At 49.8% G+C, this 25,600-nt stretch overlaps 2 protein-coding genes across 2 annotated transcripts in view; both read left to right on the top strand.

Moving 5' to 3' along the window:
• The first annotated feature begins 1,642 nt into the window (after nucleotides 1-1,642).
• On the top strand, nucleotides 1,643-14,557 carry LOC138350164 (nascent polypeptide-associated complex subunit alpha, muscle-specific form-like). The gene is made up of 2 exons (XM_069300490.1): nucleotides 1,643-3,153; nucleotides 13,243-14,557. Exons 1-2 carry the CDS (start codon nucleotides 1,643-1,645, stop codon nucleotides 14,555-14,557), a joined length of 2,826 nt encoding a protein of 941 aa, XP_069156591.1.
• The window catches only part of Hdc (histidine decarboxylase), a 61,985-nt gene continuing 41,612 nt past the window's right edge, over nucleotides 5,228-25,600 (top strand). Inside the window, exons 1-2 of the mRNA XM_045725723.2 lie at nucleotides 5,228-5,385; nucleotides 23,125-23,574. Coding sequence (XP_045581679.1) covers nucleotides 23,507-23,574 — 68 coding nt within the window. The 5' untranslated portion in view covers nucleotides 5,228-5,385; nucleotides 23,125-23,506. The remainder of the gene's footprint in view (nucleotides 5,386-23,124; nucleotides 23,575-25,600) is intronic.

The raw sequence follows: 25,600 nt of genomic DNA, 5'->3' as shown, positions 1-25,600 counted from the left end.
ATAGCAAAACCCCGAGGCTAAGACTTGTGTAACACACAGTGACATGTCTCATGACACCTCTGTGTAACACACAGTGACATGTCTCATGACACCTGTGTAAGACAGTGTTACACCGAGGGTCTGTGTAATAACTGACAAGACCCACATAACTGTGGGTCTTGTGCATCCACAGTTATGACAATTAGGGCCTACAACCATAGTAGTATGGTTATGGACATTAATAATGAGAATGTGTTGTTAAGCATGAGCTCCAGATGCACGCCCCTCTAGCATGTGCCATATATTCACCTGCTCATACCTAAATCTGTTCTGTTGTATCTGGGAAAGCATTTACAAATTAAATTAAAGAAACAAACTGGAACTAGGTCAAGTTACGACGCCTGTCACTAAGGGCTTCCCTACCAGCTGGTCGTCAGTCACCGTGAACCAGGCTGGCTGTTCGTACCACACTACGCCTCGCAGGTTTCTTATGTTTCATCAAGTGAAAAAAAACTATCAGTGAAGTGATCGGAAGACTGGATCATGTAGGCCAACGTTCTATAAGCTAGAAGCCGAATCATGTGGTAGGTCTGTTAACACGGTAATTCTAATAATTATAACGTTACACATTGTATTATGTTCCTGTATGGCCTCACAAGATACCTAGTTAGCTGGAAACCATGCAGGTATGAAACGCTTGACCCGGTCCTTAACTCTAGAACACTTAACATGTGGCCTTGTGAGCCTCGTTGAATATCTCGGAAGCCTCTGGTCAACCACGACGCGACGCTAAAAGTCTACTATAAGTGCGAGACCACCGGAGACCACGTATATGAGAGTGTAAGTACTTAAATTTATTTAAGTGTATTTATGCGCGCTCTAAAAAATAACTCAGTGTAGTGAGCTCAATGAAGTGATCTCTTGAAGCAGTCTGTCGTATGCTAGTATCACTGTTATGTATAGCGAGACCTAGCTGCTCTTTGTAATAATAATAACATTACCCATGAAAATATTATTTAGGAGAACCATCAAAATTATAGCCGAATAGTTTTCTCTAATGGAAAAATAACAGTTTTCTGTGAACGAACCTTCAGGTTGGAGGCCTAAGCTATAACAGATATAGTCACTATATGTGCTTAATTGTGACACCATCTAGGCCGAGGCTGATTGGCCGAAGAGCAACGACTGGTTGTGGACCACATGTGCTGACAATGATGTTAATCTTGGTGATGTAGTAATATCTATGAACCTTGTAGGTTGCTACAGACTCTTACTCCGCCAGAGGTCACTGGGACCAGCCGAGGGTTCCTCGAGATTATGTCGTAGGTCACGACCTTGTTGAACTACCCAAGTTACAGGATGCCTGATGACTTATCTTTTGAGGTCACTGGGTGTCGATACCCCTAGAGGATTCACTTGAATCTCTGGTTACATTACTTTTGTACCATATTCCAGCTGAGTGGCTTAAGGTGTGTGCTTGGGAGTACCCAGTGTGCAGGTTAGAAACCTCCTCATGGCTCCTACTGGTTCTCTCATTGATACATCACGTTAACGTGATTACTTTGTGCACATGAAGGCCTTACTAGGGAAAGCACAGCCAAGGAAAGTGGTGTGAGCGGAAGACTGTCCAGAGGGAAGCCTGAGGCAAGCCCCCACCGGTCCAATGGAGCCCCCACCGGCTCATTGGAGCCCCCACTGGCCCAATGGAGCCCCCACTGGCCCAAGAGAGCCCCCACTGGCCCAAGGGAGCCCCCACCGGCCTAATGGAGCCCTCACCGGCCCAATGGAGCCCCCACCGGCCCAATGGAGCCCCCACCGGCCCAAGGGAACCCCCACCGGCCCAAGGGAGCCCCCACCGGCCCAAGGGAGCCCCCCACCGGCCCAAGGGAGCCCCCACCGGCCCAACGGAGCTCCCACCGGCCCAACGGAGCCCCCACTGGCCCAATGGAGCCCCCACCGTCCCAAGGGAGCCCCCACCAGCCCAAGGGAGCCCCCACCGGCCCAAGGGAGCCCCCACCGGCCCAAGGGAGCCCCCACCGGCCCAAGGGAGCCCCCACCGGCCCAAGGGAGCCCCCACCGGCCCAAGGGAGCCCCCACCGGCCCAAGGGAGCCCCCACCGGCCCAAGGGAGCCCCCACCGGCCCAAGGGAGCCCCCACCGGCCCAAGGGAGCCCCCACCGGCCCAAGGGAGCCCCCACCGGCCCAAGGGAGCCCCCACCGGCCCAAGGGAGCCCCCACCGGCCCAATGGAGCCCCCACCGGCCCAATGGAGACCCCACCGGCCCAATGGAGACCCCACAGGCCCAAGGGAGCCCCCACCGGCCCAAGGGAGCCCCCACCGGCCCAAGGGAGCCCCCACCGGCCCAACGGAGCTCCCACCGGCCCAACGGAGCCCCCACTGGCCCAATGGAGCCCCCACCGTCCCAAGGGAGCCCCCACCGGCCCAAGGGAGCCCCCACCGGCCCAAGGGAGCCCCCACCGGCCCAAGGGAGCCCCCACCGGCCCAAGGGAGCCCCCACCGGCCCAAGGGAGCCCCCACCGGCCCAAGGGAGCCCCCACCGGCCCAAGGGAGCCCCCACCGGCCCAAGGGAGCCCCCACCGGCCCAAGGGAGCCCCCACCGGCCCAAGGGAGCCCCCACCGGCCCAAGGGAGCCCCCACCGGCCCAAGGGAGCCCCCACCGGCCCAATGGAGCCCCCACTGGCCCAATGGAGCCCCCACCGTCCCAAGGGAGCCCCCACCGGCCCAAGGGAGCCCCCACCGGCCCAAGGGAGCCCCCACCGGCCCAAGGGAGCCCCCACCGGCCCAAGGGAGCCCCCACCGGCCCAAGGGAGCCCCCACCGGCCCAAGGGAGCCCCCACCGGCCCAAGGGAGCCCCCACCGGCCCAAGGGAGCCCCCACCGGCCCAAGGGAGCCCCCACCGGCCCAAGGGAGCCCCCACCGGCCCAAGGGAGCCCCCACCGGCCCAATGGAGCCCCCACCGGCCCAATGGAGACCCCACCGGCCCAATGGAGACCCCACAGGCCCAAGGGAGCCCCCACCGGCCCAAGGGAGCCCCCACCGGCCCAAGGGAGCCCCCACCGGCCCAAAAAGAGCCCCCACCGGCCCAAAAAGAGCCCCCACCGGCCCAAAAAGAGCCCTCACCGGCCCAAGACAAAGCTCTTGCGGGAGCGTCGAAGTATACTCAAAGCTCACTTTACATCTCAAATTATACTTTTAGCACATCTCTCGCCTCGAATAATATATGTTATTCATCGAGGAATATCTCACCTAACAAGAGCAGGACGACAAACAAGTTTGTTATAACATGCTGGCTGAGGACTTTTCTATTCATTAATCTCATACAAGTAATATTTATGTTGTATATTACTGGAAATTCCAAGGAGTGTTGACAATGAAAGTGTCTGACACGCGCACACACAGGAGGAGGACTGAATACCTCAACCTTATTTGTCCTGCGCTTTTATACATACTAAATTGCACTCACAGTGACGACACATGTAAAATCTATTGTTTTTAAATTTGCACAGCTCCCCCCCCCTTTACCCGTCCCCACATATGACACACCCTCCCACTGTTCACCCCATTATTATTTAGCACCTCCTCCTCCCCCACGCCTACCTTTCACCTCATTAATGTATAATAATATATGGCTCAGTAGGCCACTAATGTATGACTCAGTAGGCCACTAATGTATGGCTAACGAGGCCACTAATGTATGGCTCAGAGGGCCACTAATGTATGGCTCAGTAGGCCACTAATGTATGACTCAGTAGGCCACTAATGTATGGCTTAGTAGGCCACTAATGTATGGCTTAGTAGGCCACTAATGTATGGCTCAGTAGGCCACTAATGTATGGCTCAGTAGGCCACTAATGTATGGCTCAGTAGGCCACTAATGTATGGCTCAGTAGGCCACTAATGTATGGCTCAGGAGGCCACTAATGTATGGCTCAGGAGGCCACTAATGTATGGCTCAGGAGGCCACTAATGTATGGCTCAGGAGGCCACTAATGTATGGCTCAGGAGGCCACTAATGTATGGCTCAGGAGGCCACTAATGTATGGCTCAGGAGGCCACTAATGTATGGCTCAGGAGGCCACTAATGTATGGCTCAGAGGGGCCACTAATGTATGGCTCAGAGGGGCCACTAATATATGGCTCAGAGGGGCCACTAATGTATGGCTCAGGAAGCCACTAATGTATGGCTCAGGAAGCCACTAATGTATAGCTCAGGAGGCCACTAATGTATGGCTCAGGAGGCCACTAATGTATGGCTCAGGAGGCCACTAATGTATGGCTCAGGAAGCCACTAATGTATGGCTCAGGAAGCCACTAATGTATAGCTCAGGAGGCCACTAATGTATGGCTCAGGCCATTAATGTATGGCTAACGAGGCCATTTATTCATTACTCACTGCCAGTAATTGTATATATAATAATATATATAATGTCGTGCCTAATAGCAAGAACCGCACTACTTGGCCTAGTAAGCAAGGCCCGATTTACCTAACAGTTATTTTCAAATATTTCTTTGCAAACTGGTTTATTCCAATTAATATTATTATAGTATATTAATAGCATGTATTACTTACTTAGTTATGTTAGGCTAGGATAGGTTAAGTTAGAATAGAATAGATTAGGTTAAGGTTGATCATATTTTTATGTTAGTTTTAACTCAGATTAACGAAATCCAAGTCTTGTATAATGTAACCTTATCAATTCATAAGAAAACAGTTGTGAAAAATTTAAGGTTGGGAAAATTCTGCTCGTCAGGCTATTTGAACAATGAGGAATATGTATGGACTTTTTCCTAAGCTTTTGTTTTTAATTTGTAGACAGTTGCAGGACATTTTGTAGGTTGCTCATGGTATACGTTTTCCTGGACCAGTCCTCGCTGGACTCGTTACTTGTGTACTTTGTATCATGTTCAGTGTTCCATAACACCACTGCCGGTAATGTATGTGAATGACCAAGTTTCGTAGAGGCTTCATATCCTCGGATTGGCTGCAACAACCCACGATCATATGACGTCACTCCAGTATTTACCTCTGACTGGAGAACGCGTCTAGTGGGCGTGGCCAAAGTTATTACATCACCGTGCTATACCGTCATGTTATTGGCTGTGGGCGACCCCTGTCCGGATGCGTCCCCTATGATTGGCCTCCGCCCAGCGAGATCGATGACGCAACAGGGATGTGTCGACTCGTAGCCCTGGAACAGTGTGGAGAACTGTGGTGTATAGAAGAGGAGGGTTGTTGGGGGGGGGGGAGAAGAGGTCTAGTGCAAGACCCTTGTTGGAAGACTTCGCCAGTTGCAGCCCACACTTGCCCCTGGTGTGACAACGGTGCTCGCGAGAGCCTTACTACTCACGCCACACGCAAGCAACAAGTCCTCACCCGACCCGCAGTGTAAGTCACTCACACGTTTTTTGTATCTCTTCGTGTAACGTGGACAGCTGCACCACGAGGCAACTCTTGTGGGTTGTATCTTGGTGTAGCGTGGACAGCTGCACCACGAGGCAACTCTTGTGGGTTGTATCTTGGTGTAGCGTGGACAGCTGCACCACGAGGCAACTCTTGTGGGTTGTATCTTGGTGTAGCGTGGACAGCTGCACCACGAGGCAACTCTTGTGGGTTGTATCTTGGTGTATCGTGGACAGCTGCACCACGAGGCAACTCTTGTGGGTTGCATCTTAGACAAGGTCCGGCGTTGGATTTGTCGGGGTGATTTCGATAAGCTCAACAGGCTTCCTGCCCACAACAATGGTAAACAGTATACACAGGCGTACCGTGCTTGTTGTATATACACAGGGAGTTTACTTCAGTTTTGAATTTTATTCAGAACTAAAGTATACTTGCAGGTTGATCAGCAAATTACTATGGTGACCTAGACAACCTGACAGTGCTAGGTTTTCAGTCACACCAAACTTACCCAAGACCTAAACTTTAACAAGGAATGCTAATATTTGGCCTATAGCCATTGGAACCCAAGCCACCAACGGCGTAGATATGACTCCTGGTGCTTCCTGCTGGTTAGGGGGGGGGAGGGAGGTCTTGATAACTCGTATCGTCTCGGAATTTAATTGTATCCCCACCTCCAGTCCACTGAACCCTCTGTTTACACATTAAAAACATTTTACACACGACTCCTACCTGTCCTCAGGCTTATCCAGGCCGCGACAGAACCCAAAGGAACATTCGTCAATTTTAACTTGCTGTATATTCGAAGTTAGGTTTTTCTCAATTACAAGGTAATATTTTAGCAAAATGCTCGTTAATCCAGCCACCAAACACCTTATTTATGAATGGCAAAACCTACACACTACTCACAACTGATGTAAATATTTGTTTCTGGAGCAGTGCTACCGTCATGTCCTCTGCTCCAACCGCACCTCTATAAATTCTTCATCCACGTACAACAAATACACTAATGGCTAACAGAGCCTAACAAAAGTTAGGCCTCAGTATTCAGCATATTCCAGTATATAATATTACCATACATTTCAGAAAATATAAATTTTAAATACGCAGTACGTTAAAATTGACGTATACGTCTTTGGCTTCAGTAGGCGTCTGGACGAGCCTAGCCTGAGGACAGGTTGAATTAAACCACAAATAATTATTAATAGAACCTAAATACCTACTTTAGGCCTAATTATACACTAAATTCTCATATATATATAAATTAAAATTATTATATATGAGAATAAAACGATCTTGAATACACAGGTTGTCCCTTGCATGTCTTGTAGCGTGGCAGGCGAGGAGATAGGCCTACACGGAGTGGACTGTGTGGGAGGCTGTTCGAGGTACCAACGCTCTCGCACAAAATAAACAATTGCATGATAATACGTATGACGCAGCGCAACAAGTAGCAGCAGGCAAGATGCAACAAGTAACAACGGTGTGACGCAACAAGTAGCAGCAGGCGAGACGCAACAAGTGACAGAAGACTACTCGCCTAGCAGTAAATAGGTACCCGGGAGTTAGGCAACTGTTGTGGGTTGTATACTGTAATGAGGAAGGTCAGCATAGTTGGCCTCACTATTGGGGAGGGACATCTTCTTAAACCTACCAGCCCTCCTGTCTGCGATAATGGGAAAACAAGGCAAGAGAAACGGAGCAAGAGCCAGCAGGCGAGACGGAGCAAGAGGCAGCAGGCGAGACGGAGCATACTGTATTACATGAGAGACAATTTAATTTAGTCAATAATTATGCAGGCCGGACCTATCACATTGGGGGCGGTGGTGGGCCGGACCTATCACCTGGGGGGCCGGTGGAGGGCCGGACCTATCACCTGGGGAGCGGTGGTGGGCCGAATCTATCGTCTGGAGGGCGGTGGTGGGCCGGACATATAACCTGGTGGGGGCGGTGGTGCAAAGGGTACAGAGGCACATAATGGGCTCCGGAGCTCAACTCCAGCGTTCAATTAGCCAAGAAAGAATATTGTAAAGCTAATTATACAATTTTTAATATATTTAATTATATATTAGTCCATATTTAATAAGTCTTCTTATATCACAAGCGGTTAAAAGAAGTGGCCCTCGGCACTATACAAAACAATTCACAACTGCGTCAGCTGATACTAATTCCGTTCTCACCCATTCAACTGGGCGGCAACTTTTGCAGTCATGTGCATATATTACATATAATAAGCAAACTTTGGAGACTTGATTCAAAATGATGTACTACCAGAAATTTTAGTCAAGTACAATGAGTACATTTATTGAATACCATTGACAGAGTTACGTCCGAATTCTTCGATTTTTTCACATTCCATTAAATAGTGAAAGGGAAGTACGTGAACAGTTCAGATGACGGTTTGCATTTGGTGAAGTTACAAGACAGTGTAGACGCAACCTCGAAAAGGAGCCAGTTTATCAACGGTTAGGCTCGTCCAACTCGAATGTACAAACGATATCCATCTCTGGTTGTTTTATGGCTCGCGTCGTAACTTGCTGGCCCAAGTTACCATTAGTGTACGTGTGCCTCGTGCTTTAGGATACGTAGCCTACAGCACATTTCTGTAGATGCTCTGACAAATTCTTAATTTTTTTTTCTTTGTATCATAGCATAGTAGATTTATTAAAAACCTTGATCATGGAAGACTAGAGTACAAAAAGATCTCCTAGTCGCAAAATATATCTTAAAAAGATAGACCTAACTTTTGTTATTTGTATTGATGCTGATGGTATGAAAAATAAGATGCATAAATACGAAGGAGCACACTAAGTTAGTCACCATCGTTTACGTTGGCCAGTACGGCCGTATGTTCATCGTATTATGTAGCCGCAAGCCTCTTAAAGCAATACAAAATAACAGAAGTGAGAGGAGGAAATATTGATGTGCAATGAATGCAAGCCTGAGGTTCGTTAGCGTGATGGCTATTTCCTCCGTGGCCACCCACGGGTCCTCAATAATTAACGGGACGTGAGATCCATTATACAGCCCATCCTACGAAAATTATACTGTTGGACCAAGAAAGTTCATGTTTTGTATTAATGAGTTAGTCCACATGAATTATTTAATAATTGGAAATGTAACTAGAACCTAACCTGTCAAAGCAGTCCTAAGTCTAATATGAACTGAAGCCTAATATAGTACATATGTGCTATATTAGGACCATGAATGTTGAAGTTTGGTTTTTATATCTTTTTCATACACTCTACAAAATTAAGAATATAAAACAATGTTGGCTGCAACAGTTCATTATTGCACGTTCGACCAAATAGTTGCTATAAGTACTATAATTTTAGGAGGATGGGCTACCAGTACATCGCCTGCAGTTGTTTAATCTTAGTACACATTGTTGCCTAAAGCTTTTACTTCTGTCACGCACAACATAAACATATTGTTGAAAGTAAATATTTTTTAAAGGAAATGTATTTACACAAGTATTTGTGTAAATACTTTTGTGACAAGGCGAGCGGTTCCTATATAATGTTTATTCATACACTGGGACTGGTGCAGTGAAGGCTACGCTTCTTGCAGGGTCGCTGTTCGAGCTCCTTTGGTCCTCGTAATCCGGCTCTTAGTTTGTCTTTGCCCTCTCTCATGAGAATTTACATGATTGCAGAAAAGAATTTTTCAGTATGACGGGATAGTGCATGACCTCCCGTTAGGATATCGATGCCCCACTCTCCTAGCTGACGGAGAGGCTGTCCATGTGGTCTCCCAACCAGCTTACTAGTCAAACGGTATGTCGCTTCGAACCACAACGCATTTACAGCGTTGTGGTTCGAAAAAAAAATCGTCAGTGATTCGCTTGTTCTGGAAGTATTCGAACGTCACCAGTTGTGAGTCGTGTGTAAACCGTTTTTCAGTCATAAACAGGGGGGTTTGGTGGGTGCATGGAATCACTTTTGGGTCTTTGTTTGGAGGACAAGCTGACACACGACACACAACTGATGACGCTCGAACAGTGCTTTCCTGACGACCTCTGTTCGAATCGCAACCGTAAATGCTTCAGCCCGTCGTCGCATACAAAGAGGAGGGCTCGAGGACCTGACCAATAACCTGAGGACAGGTTATTGTTAGGCTTTCATTTGTTACAAATCATCAAATGTTGGGATTCTCTGTTTTGCGCTGTTAAAAAAATTGTCTTCCGTAAGAATTAACCACCACTCACTTTCAAATACACAATTTATTTTTCCACCTACATCTTTCAAGTTAGGCCAACTGAATATTAATCACATATATTGCCAAATTCAGATTTGTACGACAAAAAAGATGTTAACAGCGTAATAGATGTGGACGCTTGTCTATTACTGTTACACATTTAAACAGCCTAGTTCCTCTTTACTAATATATCGCATTTTGACGTCGAAATCCCGAGTGGACAAAACATAATGTACTATAAATCATACTGGCTCGCAGTCACGTTTTCTAAACGTGGTTCCATCGATTAGGTTAGGTTCGGGCAATTTAGTACATCGTATTTGTGACGTTGTGACAACTCGAGAGGACGGGCTGATTTAGCACCAGTAAGCCCTATATAGCCATAGTTGCTGAGCTGTTTATTTCCATCGTTAGTTGAATAATGCAATGAATTGCTTCATAATTTCCGTCAGGAGCTCCCAGTGTTGCATCGTTTTTTCTGAAAGCTTCCAGTGTTGCCAGTTTCCAATAGATATGTCACCGCGGAACACAAAAGTCAATACAATTAAATATGTTTACCCCAAAATTGTCACAACTTGCAGATCGGTGTTGAGTGACTTGGTACTTACACATCAGTGACTACGGGGAGGCAAGTTCTAGCTGTGTGAGCCCGCCTATTATTATTATTGTTGCTGTTGTTGTAATTTTATTATTTTGACGTTCGAGTTTTTTTGTTAATTCTGGCCTTAAAATTGTGGGTCGAGGTAGCTTCAACAACTTTTAATTTCATTGCACTTCATAACCTCCCACAGCCAGGACTCGACCATTGCTATCTACACTAACAACACTGACCTTGTTAACTCTCTCTGGTTTTAGATAAACAGGAGATAGTAAACAGCCCGTAACTGTGTTCCAAAAAGCTGTACTTCCATTTATTCTTCTGTGATGGCCAAGCCTAGCGTAGCTAGTTTACTGCACGCTAATGTTAATGGTTTTGATGGTTAGTTATTTCTACCAGAAACAATGGGTCTACTTACCGATCAATTCCTCTTCAACCTCAGAAGCTGATGATGCACCAAATACTCTGGTTAAATCTTGAAATCTTCACAAACCTTTTTCAAACATGGAAAATCTTCACTAGATTCCTATAATGGATGCTTCTCACTGTCACAAGTAGATGGGTTAATACTCACTTTTCTTTCCTTCCGTAGCTTAAAGCCCCGGTCGCTGTAGTGCATCTCTAAGCTGCTCGCCTTAATGTAACCACCCGTTCTCGGACCAAGTCCATTCTATCCAGCGGTCGACCCCAAAGACAAATTCATAAATTTTTAACATTCTGTTCATTCAAAACTGAAATTTTCTCAAATATACATTAATTGTATTATATATTAGCATATTGTGCATATTTAGGCACTGGTTAGTTTAGGTGTTTTGGTTCTGTTTGCGATAATTTGTATTTGTAGTACGTGAATGAAGCATTTCAACCCGTCCTCACACTAGGCTGTTCAAAGCAGCGGCCGTCCTCCCCAGACACTTTCATCAATTTTAACATGCTGTGTATTTAAAATTGGTTTGTTCTCATATATAAATTAATAATCTTATACATAAAAATTGTATGTATAGTTTGGCGTAGGTTAGATTAGGTGTTTAGGTTCTGTTGGTAATTATTTGTATTTGATGTAAGTGGGTGAAGCATTTATAGAATTGTGGTTCGAACAGTGGACGTGGGCCAAGCACTTGTTCCGGAAATGTTCGGACGTCATCAGTTGAGAGTCGTGTGTAAACCGTTTGTCATTCATAAACAAGGGGTCTAGGCCTAGGAATATGAAGGTTAGGTTAGTTTTAGTTTGTCTTTGCAGCATAAGTAAAAAATAGTATTCCGGGTTGTTCAACTCTATAGTGCCGATTTCTACTTTCTAATTTCGTTGTACTTCGGTATATATAATATGGTCTTCATCGTTACTATAAGTTCTACCAAAACAGGAGGATGGGCTGATATATTTGACATCCCTGCTGTCGTATTGACATCCTGACTGATATGTAACAACTTCTGAATATTGTACTCGCCTAATTGTACTCACCTAGTTGTGCTCTTTGGTCCCGCCTCTCAAACGTCAATCAACAGGAACATATTCGTATGGTTTGTGTAACACAGACGGTGCTGCTCAGTCTTCCCGGTCTGGCGCTTTCGTTTAGTAGTTACTGACTTGATGATGGTCCAGGACGGACCGAAACGTCATCGTCTCTTAATCTTCTGGTGTGTGGGGTTTGGACATCATTGGCTGTATAGCTTCCTTTCCCGCCAAGAAACTCTCACATCCCAGATTTACCTGCAGCGGCCGGCAGTGGAATGCTGTGTTGCGTTCTCGATAAGTTCCTGCTACACTCACAGTGGAGAACAGCTTCACAGCACCGTAATTACTCGCTGCTGCACTGTATGTTGTCTAACTGCTCTCTGACCTTGTCCCTGGAGGACAGAAGACGATGCATATAAGCGGGTTAGCTGTATATATATAAATGCAGGGGCCACGTCTCTCGTAGGAAATAAACGTAAATGAAAAAGTAAACAAAAGCCTTCGTAAGTGTTGCAGCTGTCTGTCTACATCTGGAGGAGCAGTAACGAGACGTCGTACGTCAGCCCGAGGTGTCCAGACACACGCCGGTGGCTGAGCGGACAGCACGCTGGACGCGTGATCCTGTGGTCCCGGGTTCGATTCCCGGCGCCGGCGAGAAACAATGGGCAGAGTTTCTTTCACCCTGATGCACTGTTACCTAGCAGTAAGTAGGTACCTGGAGGTTAGTCAGCTGTCACGGGCTGCTTCCTGGGGTGTGTGTGGTGTCTGGGGGAAAAAATAGTAGTTAGTAACAGTTGATTGACAGTTGAGAGACGGGCCGAAAGAGCAGAGCTCAACCCCCGCAAGCACAACTAGGTGAATACACGCACACCCTCCGTCCTCTCATAACATACGTCGCATTTTTAACGGAATTTACATTTCCCTTAAAAATGAGATGTATTACTGAACGTCGAAGCACAGTCACATTTCCGTTTTCTATACTCGAAATAGAAAAGTGTGATGGAATACCTGGATTCGAACTTGTGAGGTTAGGCAGAAGAGTTGTATACCGGAGGAGCCAGTTAAGAGAGCGGGGGTGTGTAGGTATCTTAGCGATACCTTAATGACCTCGTACATCCCAGTGTTAAGGTTATAATAAACCTTTGTCTGTGGCTGCTTGTGCTAGCACGCCTGAGAGAACAGCTCTCTCTCCTCTGATTGGCTTACCCACCCAGTCTCTGATATCGTAGCCAATAAGAATCGGTCACGTGATTGCTTTTATCTGATTGGCTAATATATTCACGTGACTAAAGTTGGCGGCGCCATAGACGAACACAGGATATAAAAAATAAATTTAGAAAAAGTCATGAGACGGCATAATACAAATTTGAAATAATATACTTACCTTATTGTAGAAGGTTGTATATACTGGTGATGGTTAGAGAGGCGGGGCTCGGGAGCTGATATTCGACCTTGTCAGCACATGTAGGTGAGGGGGCGAGGGCACTCTGCCACGCGAGGCTCACCAAAAATGGAGGCTGTTATCCCATAGTGATACATTAACGTGCTCACCAGCGTCCCGGTGATGTCATCTTTCTAATTGAATTTACCTCAGTCCTTCACCCTCGGAGGCTTCCGGTGATGATCTGAGACATGTAAATGGTTCCCTTGGCCCCGTTGCTGCCACCGCTGGCCCCGTTGCTGCCACCGCTGGCCCCGTTGCTGCCACCGCTGGCCCCGTTGCTGCCACCGCTGGCCCTGTTGCTGCCACCGCTGGCCCCGTTGCTGCCACCGCTGGCCCCGTTGCTGCCACCGCTGGCCCTGATGCTGCCACCGCTGGCCCCGTTGCTGCCACCGCTGGCCCCGATGCTGCCACCGCTGGCCCCGATGCTGCCACCGCTGGCCCCGTTGCTGCCACCGCTGGCCCCGTTGCTGCCACCGCTGGCCCTGTTGCTGCCACCGCTGGCCCCGTTGCTGCCACCGCTGGCCCCGTTGCTGCCACCGCTGGCCCCGTTGCTGCCACCGCTGGCCCCGTTGCTGCCACCGCTGGCCCCGTTGTTGCTGCCACCGCTGGCCCCGTTGTTGCTGCCACCGCTGGCCCCGTTGTTGCTGCCACCGCTGGCCCCGTTGTTGCTGCCACCGCTGGCCCCGTTGTTGCTGCCACCGCTGGCCCCGTTGTTGCTGCCACCGCTGGCCCCGTTGTTGCTGCCGCCGCTGGCCCCGTTGTTGCTGCCACCGCTGGCCCCGTTGTTGCTGCCACCGCTGGCCCCGTTGTTGCTGCCACCGCTGGCCCCGTTGTTGCTGCCACCGCTGGCCCCGTTGCTGCCACCGCTGGCCCCGTTGCTGCCACCGCTGGCCCCGTTGTTGCTGCCACCGCTGGCCCTGATGCTGCCACCGCTGGCCCCGTTGTTGCTGCCACCGCTGGCCCCGTTGCTGCCACCGCTGGCCCCGTTGCTGCCACCGCTGGCCCCGTTGCTGCCACCGCTGGCCCTGATGCTGCCACCGCTGGCCCCGTTGTTGCTGCCACCGCTGGCCCCGTTGTTGCTGCCACCGCTGGCCCCGTTGTTGCTGCCACCGCTGGCCCCGTTGTTGCTGCCACCGCTGGCCCCGTTGTTGCTACCACCGCTGGCCCCGTTGCTGCCATCGCTGGCCCCGTTGCTGCCACCGCTGGCCCCGTTGTTGCTGCCACCGCTGGCCCCGTTGCTGCCACCGCTGGCCCCGTTGCTGCCACCGCTGGCCCCGTTGCTGCCACCGCTGGCCCCGATGCAGGAGTAACAGACAATGTGCTCCAGTGGATAAGGAAGTATCCAAGATATTTAAAACAGGTCATAGTAAGAGGGAAGACTTCAGAGTGGCGAAAATTGCATTTAATCAAGTGCAATGAAGGTGTGTGCTGGCAACAGGAGACAGCGGAATTAACAGCAACATAGAAGTATAGATTATTTGGTATGAGAGGTTCGTGAAGACGGGGACACAGACGGAACAGAGCGCTCAGGTGAGCCACAGACATACTATTAAGCATTGTTGCAGTGTCAAAATCGTGAATAGATGGACTGCATCAAGATATCAGGCGGTGGAGAAGGATATCATACTCGGATTCAAATACAAGTGTTTCACGGACCAATTGGCTGTGAGAACGTGTACAACAGTCGATTGAAATTTGATAAGCAGGCCCAAAGAGCTGAAGCTCAACCCTCGGGAAGCACAATTTGGCGAATATTATATCTCTTTGTCTGTCTGTCTGTCTGTCTGTCTGTCTGTCTGTCTGTCTGTCTGTCTGTCTGTCTGTCGTCATCCTGTCAGGGAGGGTGGGGGAAGAGTTGTCTTGTCTACGCCTCTATGGTAACTTCCATTGTTGGGCCGAGAAGTAATTCCGGCCACGACTGCCTCAAGAAAACACCAGGGTTAGCTAACACAATTACCTTCATTAATTACGGCCGGTGAAGGGGGCGTGGCGGCCTGGAGAGACTCACCTCCACGCCAGGGACACTCCCGCTGTCAAGATGGTTTGGCGGCAGCCACGGCGGCCACGGCAGCCAAGCATGGACGGCAGACACGGCGGCCACGGCAGCCAAGCATGGGCGGCAGACACGGCGGCCACGGCAGCCAAGCATGGGCGGCAGACACGGCGGCCACGGCAGCCAAGCATGGGCGGCAGACACGGCGGCCACGGCGGCCACGGCAGCCAAGCATGGGCGGCAGACACGGCGGCCACGGCAGCCAAGCATGGGCGGCAGACACGGCGGCCACGGCAGCCAAGCATGGGCGGCAGACACGGCGGCCACGGCAGCCAAGCATGGGCGGCAGACACGGCGGCCACGGCAGCCAAGCATGGGCGGCAGACACGGCGGCCACGGCAGCCAAGCATGGGCGGCAGACACGGCGGCCACGGCAGCCAAGCATGGGCGGCAGACACGGCGGCCACGGCAGCCAAGCATGGGCGGCAGACACGGTGGCCATGGCAGCCAAGCATGGGCGGCAGACACGGCGGCCACGGCAGCCAAGCATGGGCGGCAGACACGGCGGCCACGGCAGCCAAGCATGGGCGGCAGACACGGTGGCCATGGCAGCCAAGCATGGGCGGCAGACACGGCGGCCACGGCAGCCAAGCATGGGCGGCAGACACGGCGGCCACGGCAGCCAAGCATGGGCGGCAGACACGGCGGCCACGGCAGCCAAGCATGGGCGGCAGACACGGCGGCCACGGCAGCCAAGCATGGGCGGCAGACACGGCGGCCATGGCAGCCAAGCATAGACGGCAGACACGGAGGCTCAGGCAGGCACCAGGGAGACGTCTGGGAAATGTGCCATTTCTGGCGAGATGGTTTAGCGCTGTGTGGGAGCTTTGGCCCTGAAGGTCACGCTCACTGTTTCTCTCACCACCCCTCACTATCACTCACTATCACCCCTAACTCTTTATCACCCCTCACTAACAGTCACTATTACTCCTCTATCAGTCACTATCATCCCTAACTCTTTATCACCCCTCACTAACAGTCACTATCACCCCTCACTGTTAGTCACTATCAATCCTCACTATCAGTCACTATCACTCCTCATTATCATCCCTCAACCCCTCACGCTTTCACTGTCACTCTTCACTCGGTATAACCCCCCTCACCATCACTCGGCATATTCCTCCTCACCATCACTCGGCATCACCTTCATCACCATCACTCGGCATCTCCCTCCTCACCATCACCTGGCATCACCTTCACCATCTTCCATATTTCCATCCATAACTTTCACCTTCACCGTAACCATCGCTCTCACAATCATATTTATTTTTTTACCCAGGATGGACTTGGGTGTGTATCTGGTGGTTCATGGCGCCATTTGCGAGTCAAATTTCCAGATGGATTGACCAATTCGTCACGACGTGGAGCGTTGTGAAGCATTACTGGGTGTGGCACAGACTGGGGGTGATGCATAGACGGTTCGACACAGATCTGGGTGTGGCACAGACTGGGGGGGTGATATATAGACGGTGCGACACGGATCTGGGTGTGGCATAGACCGGCGGTGATGCATAGACGGTGCGACACAGATCAGGGTGTGGCATAGACCGGCGGTGATGTATAGACGGTGCGACACGGATCTGGGTGTGGCATAGACCGGCGGTGATGCATAGACGGTGCGACACAGATCAGGGTGTGGCATAGACCGGCGGTGATGTATAGACGGTGCGACACGGATCTGGGTGTGGCATAGACCGGGAGTGATGCATAGACGGTGAGACAGTACAGCCCTCCCGCCCTCTCTCTGGTCGTAGAAGAGAAGACAGCAGCTCACGCGTCACGGGAGTGGGATAAGCAAGATGAGGCGAGAGGTCCGAGATGATAGTGCAGGCAGCATCACACCACAGAAAACCTCACTATACTGCTGGCAACCCATGTGTTACAGCGTGGTGCTGTGGTAGCGTGGAGGTCCTGTGGTGGTGCTGTGGTAGCCTGGAGGTCCTGTGGTGGTGCTGTGATGGCGTGGAGGTCCTGTGGTGGTGCTGTGGTGGTGCTGTGATGGCGTGGAGGTCCTGTGGTGGCGCTGTGATGGCGTGGAGGTCCTGTGGTGGTGCTGTGATGGCGTGGAGGTCCTGTGGTGGTGCTGTGGTGGTGCTGTGGTAGCTTGGATGTCCTGTGATAGCATGGAGGTGCTATAATGTTTCTGGTTCTACTGTGGTGGTCTGGTTCTACCATAGTGGTCTGGTTCTACTATAGTGATCTGGTTCTACTATAGTAGTCTGGTTCGGCTGTATTGAGTATTACAGCCAGACAGACGCTGCCACTTGAGTGTGCATTATACATATCCATAATGCAAGTCCTAAGGAGCCCAGACACTTGCATCTTCCACTTGAAGGTCTTCTCCGCTGCTCGGCAGACGCTCCGAGCCCAGGTGCGCCTACATTACCATTTTCATCAGGAATATGCTCATTTATCCGGACACTATGGCAGAGGAGCCCTGATATCGTTGTATGCACTGGCAATACGCCCCTTTATCCGGACACTATAGCCGATGCGACACAACATCAGGGACTGGACCACAACAAGGAGGTTGGGGCTCTTGCGCTCAATAGCCAGCGAGATTCGACACATTACCTCAAATTTACGTAGCCACATTTAATTGCGGCTTCAAAGGTCCTCGGTGACGATACGGCCCGGTGAAGCTCAAAACGTCCTTAACTAAATATTTGGGCTCTCTGGGACCTCAATAATCACGCACTGTGATCCTGAAGATCTCGGTAGACGTCGCAAGCTGCCTCCGTCAGAGGATGAGGAGGATGAGTGGGAGGTGTTCGAGGCAGGGGCCCAGGCCCAGCCAACAATAGCAGGCCGTCCCCTCTATTGCTGGCTACACGTCTTGAAGCTTATGGCACCCGACCGTGAATATCCGGGATGCATATTGTGAAAAATTATTTTAGAGTGGGCCGGGCGCGGCAGGAAAGGGCCATATTCGCCAGAGGATGCCTACTTGTGCGCACACATTAGTCGCTCTCAGCTCTCCGGATGAACAGATGATACGAAGTGCAAGATTCTGGGCACGCCTTGATTCAACTAAATATATTCTCAGAGGCAAAGTTGTAAGAGGATGTGATCACAATATCGTGGCTGAAGAGGTATGCATACCTCTCTAGTTGCGAGTATTCTTTTGCATCTCTCTGACTAGTATGTATTTTTAACGTCCATCGATGCCCATCGTTCTGGAAAACACTTCTATCCAATTTGTTAATTCCACTCGGTATATTTTGCGAATGTGATCATATCGCCCTCATGCAGTGTCATTACATTTTCTCTTAGTCTATCCTCATAGCTCGTCTCTCGCGTGTACAATAATATGATTTATCTGTGAACGTTATTTTCTCTTTGTGCTTCACCAGGCTCTTACCCTTCTCATCAAACATATATATAACATGTTTGCATATATCAAACTTCTTACGCAAACATTTTTTGCAAGATCTCCTCCCCTCCAATTGGTCATGTACACGAAGCAAGATCAGCAGTGGTCCAAACACCGGACTATTATGGAGCCTCGCTTGCCCCTTCCCTTCACCCCTGACACTTCATACTTCACTACAATCATCTGTTTCCTGTGTGTTAGATACACTCAACACCTGTCCAGTATTTTTCCAATTCTTGCAGTCTGCTTTTCCAACTTATTCATTAGCCTTTATGAGGATAGCATCACAAACGTTATAGCAATAAAGATCTGCCCATCTATCTGTCTACTGCCATATTTCGGTAACTGTCGTAGGATGCAATTAGATTCGCGAAGGATGCCTTGCCCCCTCTCAAACCATGCACTCGGTCAGGTAGTTAGTCCATTCATGTCCCAATAATGTCCCAATCCATGCATGGCTGTACGTATGAAAGGTATTGCACTATTCGTGGTCATGCCGGACGTTGAAGGTAGTTATGGTAGTTATGGTAGTGCGGTGGTACAGGTGATGGAGGTGGTGTAATGCTGGTGGTGGTGGTGGTGGTGAAGGTGGCAGTAGTGGTGTTAATGGTGGCTCTGGTGTGGCTGCTGGTGAGTCAGTCAAGTGTGGTTCCGGTGATAGCAGGCAGCTCCTGAGTAACTCACTCTCACACACACACACACACACACACACACACACACACACACACACACACACACACACACACACACACACACACACACACACACACACGTCTATATAAATAAGCTTGAAAGTGTGCCAATCTACGTGGTTACATGTAAATCTTGTTCGATATACTCGCTCCAAACTGAACACCGTGGTAGAAGAACACCTCCCGGGGAAGATGAGTATAACGGCGCCCTTGTGGTGCTCTCCCCTTATACATATCCGCCCCCTTATACGTACCCTTGTGGTGCCGTACGGGGGCACCACAAGGCTCTCCAAGAACAAGCACAGTTTGGGCTGTGGTAGGATCATGGGAGGTAGTGGGTCCCCATAACCCACGCTACAGGGGGAACATCTACAACTCTGTAGTGAGGTGTGTGGGTAGGCCTGTAGTGAATAATTTTGTACCCGGGCATGTACACTACTCCAAGGCCTCGTGTGTGGGAAGCATTATGTTGTGAGGATAGTGTACAGTGTCGGTGTACACTGCTAGTAGTTTACCAAGGTGTACACTGGAGGCCAGAAGGCAGCAACAAGCAACACCGCCGACTAGTCAGGAGGGAACAGTGATACGCCCATCAACAAAAATGCCTCACCCCGGAGACGGCGCCTTCCGTGTGGTGAGGCCCGGAAGAGTTTCTTTATCATTCCTTCCCCCCCCCCCAGGCCAGTGAGAAGGGTGAGGGAGTGAGAGAATGGGGGGAGTGAGACACAGTGATAGCTACAGAGGGAGGAAATGAGTGAGAGACAAAGGTAGGGATGATGGAGTGAAAGGGTAATCCCTCGCCTCTCTCCTCTCACCTCGCCAATGTCCAGAATAAAACATTGTTTACCTCGTGTGGCACTCCGTCATTGGGGTTCAATAACACAATGATAATTAGTGGCGAAGACGCTGGTAAAGCACTTCAGAAGCCGTGAGTGGCGGCAGTAATGTGGCCACTCATCTAATTGTGCTTGCGGGGGAGCTGAGCTTCGGTTCTTTGCTCCCGCCTCTTTACCACAGAGGTGGCCACATGTTTACAGTGCTAACCACATAACCAGCGTTTTCGTCTGTCCTCTATGGACAGGGTGAGACATCTGTTAAACATATAGTTCAGGGATTTATGGAACAATCAACCACAGGGAGGTGGGGGAGGGGGGACGTGTGATGGGGGGGAGGAGGGATGACTGGAGCAACGGGGGGTGGGGGGGGGGGGTGAGGGGGAGAGTTGATATTGGCGCAGGGAACAGCTTTATGTTGTTGGTGTTGACCTGTGGGGGGCCCGAGACGGCTGTTGGGTGTCCCTGTCAACACTATAGCCGCTACCATTACCGTCACCGCCGCTACCATATACCACGGTCACCACTGTCAACACTACGGTCAGTACAGTCATCACACACTACCATTCTCACTATCATAACCACTGCCAACACCGCCTGTCATCACCACTATCACCACCACCACCACAGTCACTGACAACACCACCACCATAGTCTTGAGACTCCACACCATCACAGGGTGAGGCTGGCGTGGGCGGGCGTGGGTGGGTGTGCGTGGGCGGACAGGGCGGGCGTGGGCGGTGGTAGAACACAACTTGAGGAAACCCCGGTTGAACGTAATCGCCTTAGGTCTCTATCACCCGTTAACAAGCTTACCGCGCGCTGGGTCATTGTTGGAACCCGCTTGTTACGGCGCCTCCTCCACGGCCTTAAACAAAAAATAAGTCGGGTAAATTACCAAAGTGAATCTCCCTAAGTCCTCGCTTCGATTGGAGTCGTGATCCGGTTTTAGCATCGGCGAGTTGAAGTTGATATTACTGCTGGATGAGGGGAGGAGGGAGAGCCAGGAAGGTTGGGAGGGCCCTCATCCCAGCCCTCACCCTCCACCCAGCCCTCACCCTTCACCCAGCCCTCACCCTCCACCCAGCCCTCACCCTCCACCCAGCCCTCACCCTCCACCCAGCCCTCATCTTGGATAACTAGGTATTTACTACAGTATAAATTATGTGAGTTAAGGTGCCTGCGGGTGCCGAGACGTCGGCCACACGGAACATAACTAACCCGCCGTGTGCCTGGATGACGCCATCACAATATGACCACAAAACACTGCGTCACAAATGACAAGAACTGAGCCAACATTTACACAAGGTTCATTGTGACTACACCCAGACCTGACACCCAGACGACTCTGCCTGGGCTGGTTGAGATGACGACCCCCCCCCCCCCACCACACACACACACGGGCTGAGTGGACAACAGGGGCCAGATTCACGAAAGCACTTACGCAAGCACTTACGAACCTGTACATCTTTTCAATCTTTGGCGGCTTTCTTTCCAATTATTAAACAGTTAATGAGCTCCGAAGCACCAGAAGGTTTTTTTATAACAATAACAACAGTAGATTGGGAAGTTTTTATGCTTGTAAACTGTTTAATAAATGTAACCAAAGCCGTCAAAGATTGAGGAAAGCTGTACACGTTCGTAAGTGCTTGCGTAAGTGCTATCGTGAATCTAGCCCCAGAGCTTGGGGGTCGTAGTCTTAATGGCTCGGGTTCAATTCCCGGTGGAGGCGGAAACAAAGGGGCAGAGTTTCTTTCACTCCGATCCTCCTGTTCACCTAGCAGTAAACAGGAACCTGGGAGTTCGTCAGCTGCTACAAGTTGCTCCCTGGGGATGTGTATGTTAGAGAGAACTATATATAGTAGATATAATAGTGGAAAATAGATTGGTTAGAAAGGCGGGATCCAAGAGCTAATAGCTCGATTCTGCAGACACAAACAGTACACACACACACACACACACACACACACACACACACACACACACACACACCACACACACACGACATACCTTATCATGTATGATAGGGAAAAAGGACCGGAGTCATTGCTGTAAACATCCGATGCTCGAAAGGCGGGATCCAAGAGTCAGACACAGATAGGTGAGTACACACACACACACACACACACACACACACACACACACACTAACTATAGCAATACCCTCCTCCTGCCGGTATAAACACGTCACAAGATAAGGCGACTAGAGAGATGGCCGCGCTCGATAAGATTAGTAGATTCAAGTTGTTGTTGATACAAGAGTTGCGAGTGAACATTGCTTGCAAGACTTGCATACACCGACATGTATGTGGTCACCCTAAACTATATGAAGCACTCGTGTCAAGTGGCAGCAAGCCGCGTGGTAGACAGTTCCTCTCCGTGTAGGCCGTTGCATCAGTGTTACATGTGGGGGCTGAGTTGGGGTAATAACAGGGGTTACTAGAGTATCACCTAATGGGGGTTAGGATAGGCCCAGCCCCTATACATTTATCCTATTCTTACCTTATTCTTACCTTTCTCTTACCTGCTACTCTCCTCTCTTCTCACTCTCCTACCTTATATATATTTGCCTCTACCTTCCTCTCTTCTTTACGGGCTCACCATAGCCCGTGCTACATGGACATTTCGTTCTGGGTAACTAAATCTAAAACAACAAACAATCCTCTCTTCTGTCACACGACTTGATAACGGTCCACGACGGACCGAACCGTCGTCATTTCTTTACTGTCTGATACGTGATTTGGTCATCAGATCTTCAGCCACGTTATTGTCCCAACCTGTACATCTTTTCTCAATCTTTGGCGACTTTCTTAAACAGTTTAGGATCACCGAAACTTCCCAATCAACTGTAATTATTATTATAAACAGCCTCCTTGTTCTTCGGAGCCCACAAGCGGTTTAATATCTGTAAAGAAAGCCGTCAAAGGTTGAGAAAAGATGTACAGGCTGGTGCGGCACTTCACTAAACTAGTGTATATTTATAAAAAATTATTGTCGTGTGTGGGTTAAATACTCACGTTATCGAGTATTTCATTTGGAATCAGAGTAATGAATATCGCCTTTTTTTCTCTCTTATCTTCAGTGTAGCGCGAGGCGGCCGCTCCTTGCTGGACCAGGACGGACACACAGCTGCTACGGACACCCGCGAACATTGCCAGCGGAACATGAATGATGTTAACAGTGGGAGAACACTAATAGAAGAGCAGGAACACTAACCAAGAACAGAAGCTTGAACACAAAGGAATAGGAACAGCCATATTAGAACACGAACAATAACACTGAAACAGGAACACTAAAATAGGAACAGGAGCACTCTCAGAGGAACAGGAGCACTCTCAGAGGAACAGGAGCACTCTGTGAGGAACAGGAGCACTCTGTGAGGAACAGGGACGTTAACAAAGGAACGGTAACGGAAAGAAGAGGAATACTTGAAGAAGAAAAGAGTAGAGAAGGAGCGAGGCAGCATGCCGAGGGCCCGCTGTAGCGACGAACTCTCCGCTATTCACTCCACAGCCACCCGCAAGGATGACAGGTGAGTACCTGTGTGTACCAGGTGAGTGGTACCATGGTAGGGGTGGTACTGTACCGTGCCAGCGAGGGTTGGGGTGAAGCCGGCCCGGGATCCACTGTGTGCTTTGGGGGCTTCGTCATTTGGAGATTCTGTACGTGATTGATGGATTGACGTCTGTTGCCATGACAGAAAGGTCGCTGGTGCTGTCGCCTGTGGAGTCTTGCCAATTTGAATTGTTTTTCCAAATCATGAATATATTGTTTGTGATTTAGAAGAATAATAAATAATGTAGCCTCCTATTTTCATAGACACATCTTTTCAGTGACACCAAACAATTGATTTTTGCAATAATAATTGATTGCCGTTTTGCCCTTGCATTTTTTTTAGCGTGAACTCTCATTTAGCAATGGTTAAAAATCCTCGAAGTATATTTGAAAACATCTTAAAGCATTAGAGTTGGCTTTTAATGACGCAAGAGACAGGTGGCTGAGGTGAGGGTAGGAGGAAGTGAAGAGGTACTTAAGAACCAGCTGTCGCAGAGTAAGAGGCCTCAGGTGGTGGTGGACGAGAGGTCTTCTTTAACGCAGATGGTATCACAGATGGCGTGTGTCTGCGCCACCTTGGCTCCTCTTGGCCAACCCCGCAAGTGGACTGGTCGCGGGCTAGCCCGTCCTCTCCAGTTGTCACAACGGATCGAAAATGATGTACTAAATTGTCCCCAAACCTAACCGATGACCTGTGCCTAGAAAACCATGGTTGTTTGTGAGCCGCTGTGATATATAGTACATCATATTTCACCCGTTGGGACCATTCAAAATGCGATGTATTACTTGAGAGGACAGATTACGTGTTTGGGAAGGTGTGGCTGGTAGGGTTGGGGGGAGGTGGGGATGGCGGGAGGTGTGACAGGGAGTCCCACAAGCCCCTCCCACAAAGCCCCTCCCACAAAGCCCCTCCCACAAGCACCCTGCTACAAAGCCCCTCCCACAAAGCCCCTCCCACAAACACCCTGCCACAAAGCCCCTCCCACAAGTACACTATTCGTAACTAAGCCACACCAACTAAGTAACCCCCACTAAGCCTTTCCAACCATACACGAACGTGTCCTTGTAACGTTAGATCACGAAACAAAAAACTTCTGTATTTGTGGCAGTGAGTCAATCTTGCTCATAACAAAACCACTAATGACAATAAATTATCTGGCGGAATGTGTAATAATCACATTGCCATACACAGCCTCTTCCGTCTCCCTCCGATAAACAGTATTTTTCGCCTCTCTCTTAAATGAAATAATTCTGTAATTGGGTTGTCCTCTTTTGTGGTCGTCTGTGTCCTCGGCGCTACCAGGCTGGCTGCGACTTCGACTTGTTCTCGTAGCTTGAGTTCTATGGTTGGGTCAGTTGCGGGTGTGGCCGCGCTCACTCATCCGGACGCTGCCGACATTTCTCCTGGAAATGGATTTCGTCTGTTAGCTTTGGGGCGCAAAACCTGCCACTTCTGTTATTTCTGGTTGTTGTTGATGTTGTTGTGGGTCACAACCTGTTATTTCTGGTTGTTGTTGTGGGTCACAACCTGTTATTCCTATAATTGTTGGATCCTGTTGTGTGGGTCGGATACGACTAGGCGCTGAGAACTGACAGTAGAAGACAATACCTAAGTGCATACCCGGTCCACAATGGATCCCTCGAATGTCATTCCTTCTCTTCTCCGAGGCTAAGGGTCCTCACTAATCCAAATAAAGGTGGTGTCCTCCATATTACTGAAAGACTTTATAAACACTTTCACGATGGGTCGTGTGTAAGAGGCCTTTAGAACACGGGGAAAGATGGGGCAAGAGGGCGGGACATCAATGTTTTATTGAAACTGTCAACATTCACTCCACTTGACGGGTGATGGAGGGGAGTGAAGAGGATGGAGGGAGGATAAATGGAAGGGAGAGTGGATGATGGAGAGGGGGGGGGGATGAGAAACACGAAGGAGGGGAGGGATGGAGGGGAGGGATGGAGGGGAGAGGGGGGGGGGCAGTTTCTGTTGGAAGAGGTCTTGA

The sequence above is a fragment of the Procambarus clarkii genome, chromosome 44, assembly GCF_040958095.1.
Source record: "Procambarus clarkii isolate CNS0578487 chromosome 44, FALCON_Pclarkii_2.0, whole genome shotgun sequence".
Classification (NCBI taxonomy): Eukaryota; Metazoa; Arthropoda; class Malacostraca; order Decapoda; family Cambaridae; genus Procambarus; species Procambarus clarkii.
This window is presented reverse-complemented; position numbering and strand designations above follow the sequence as displayed.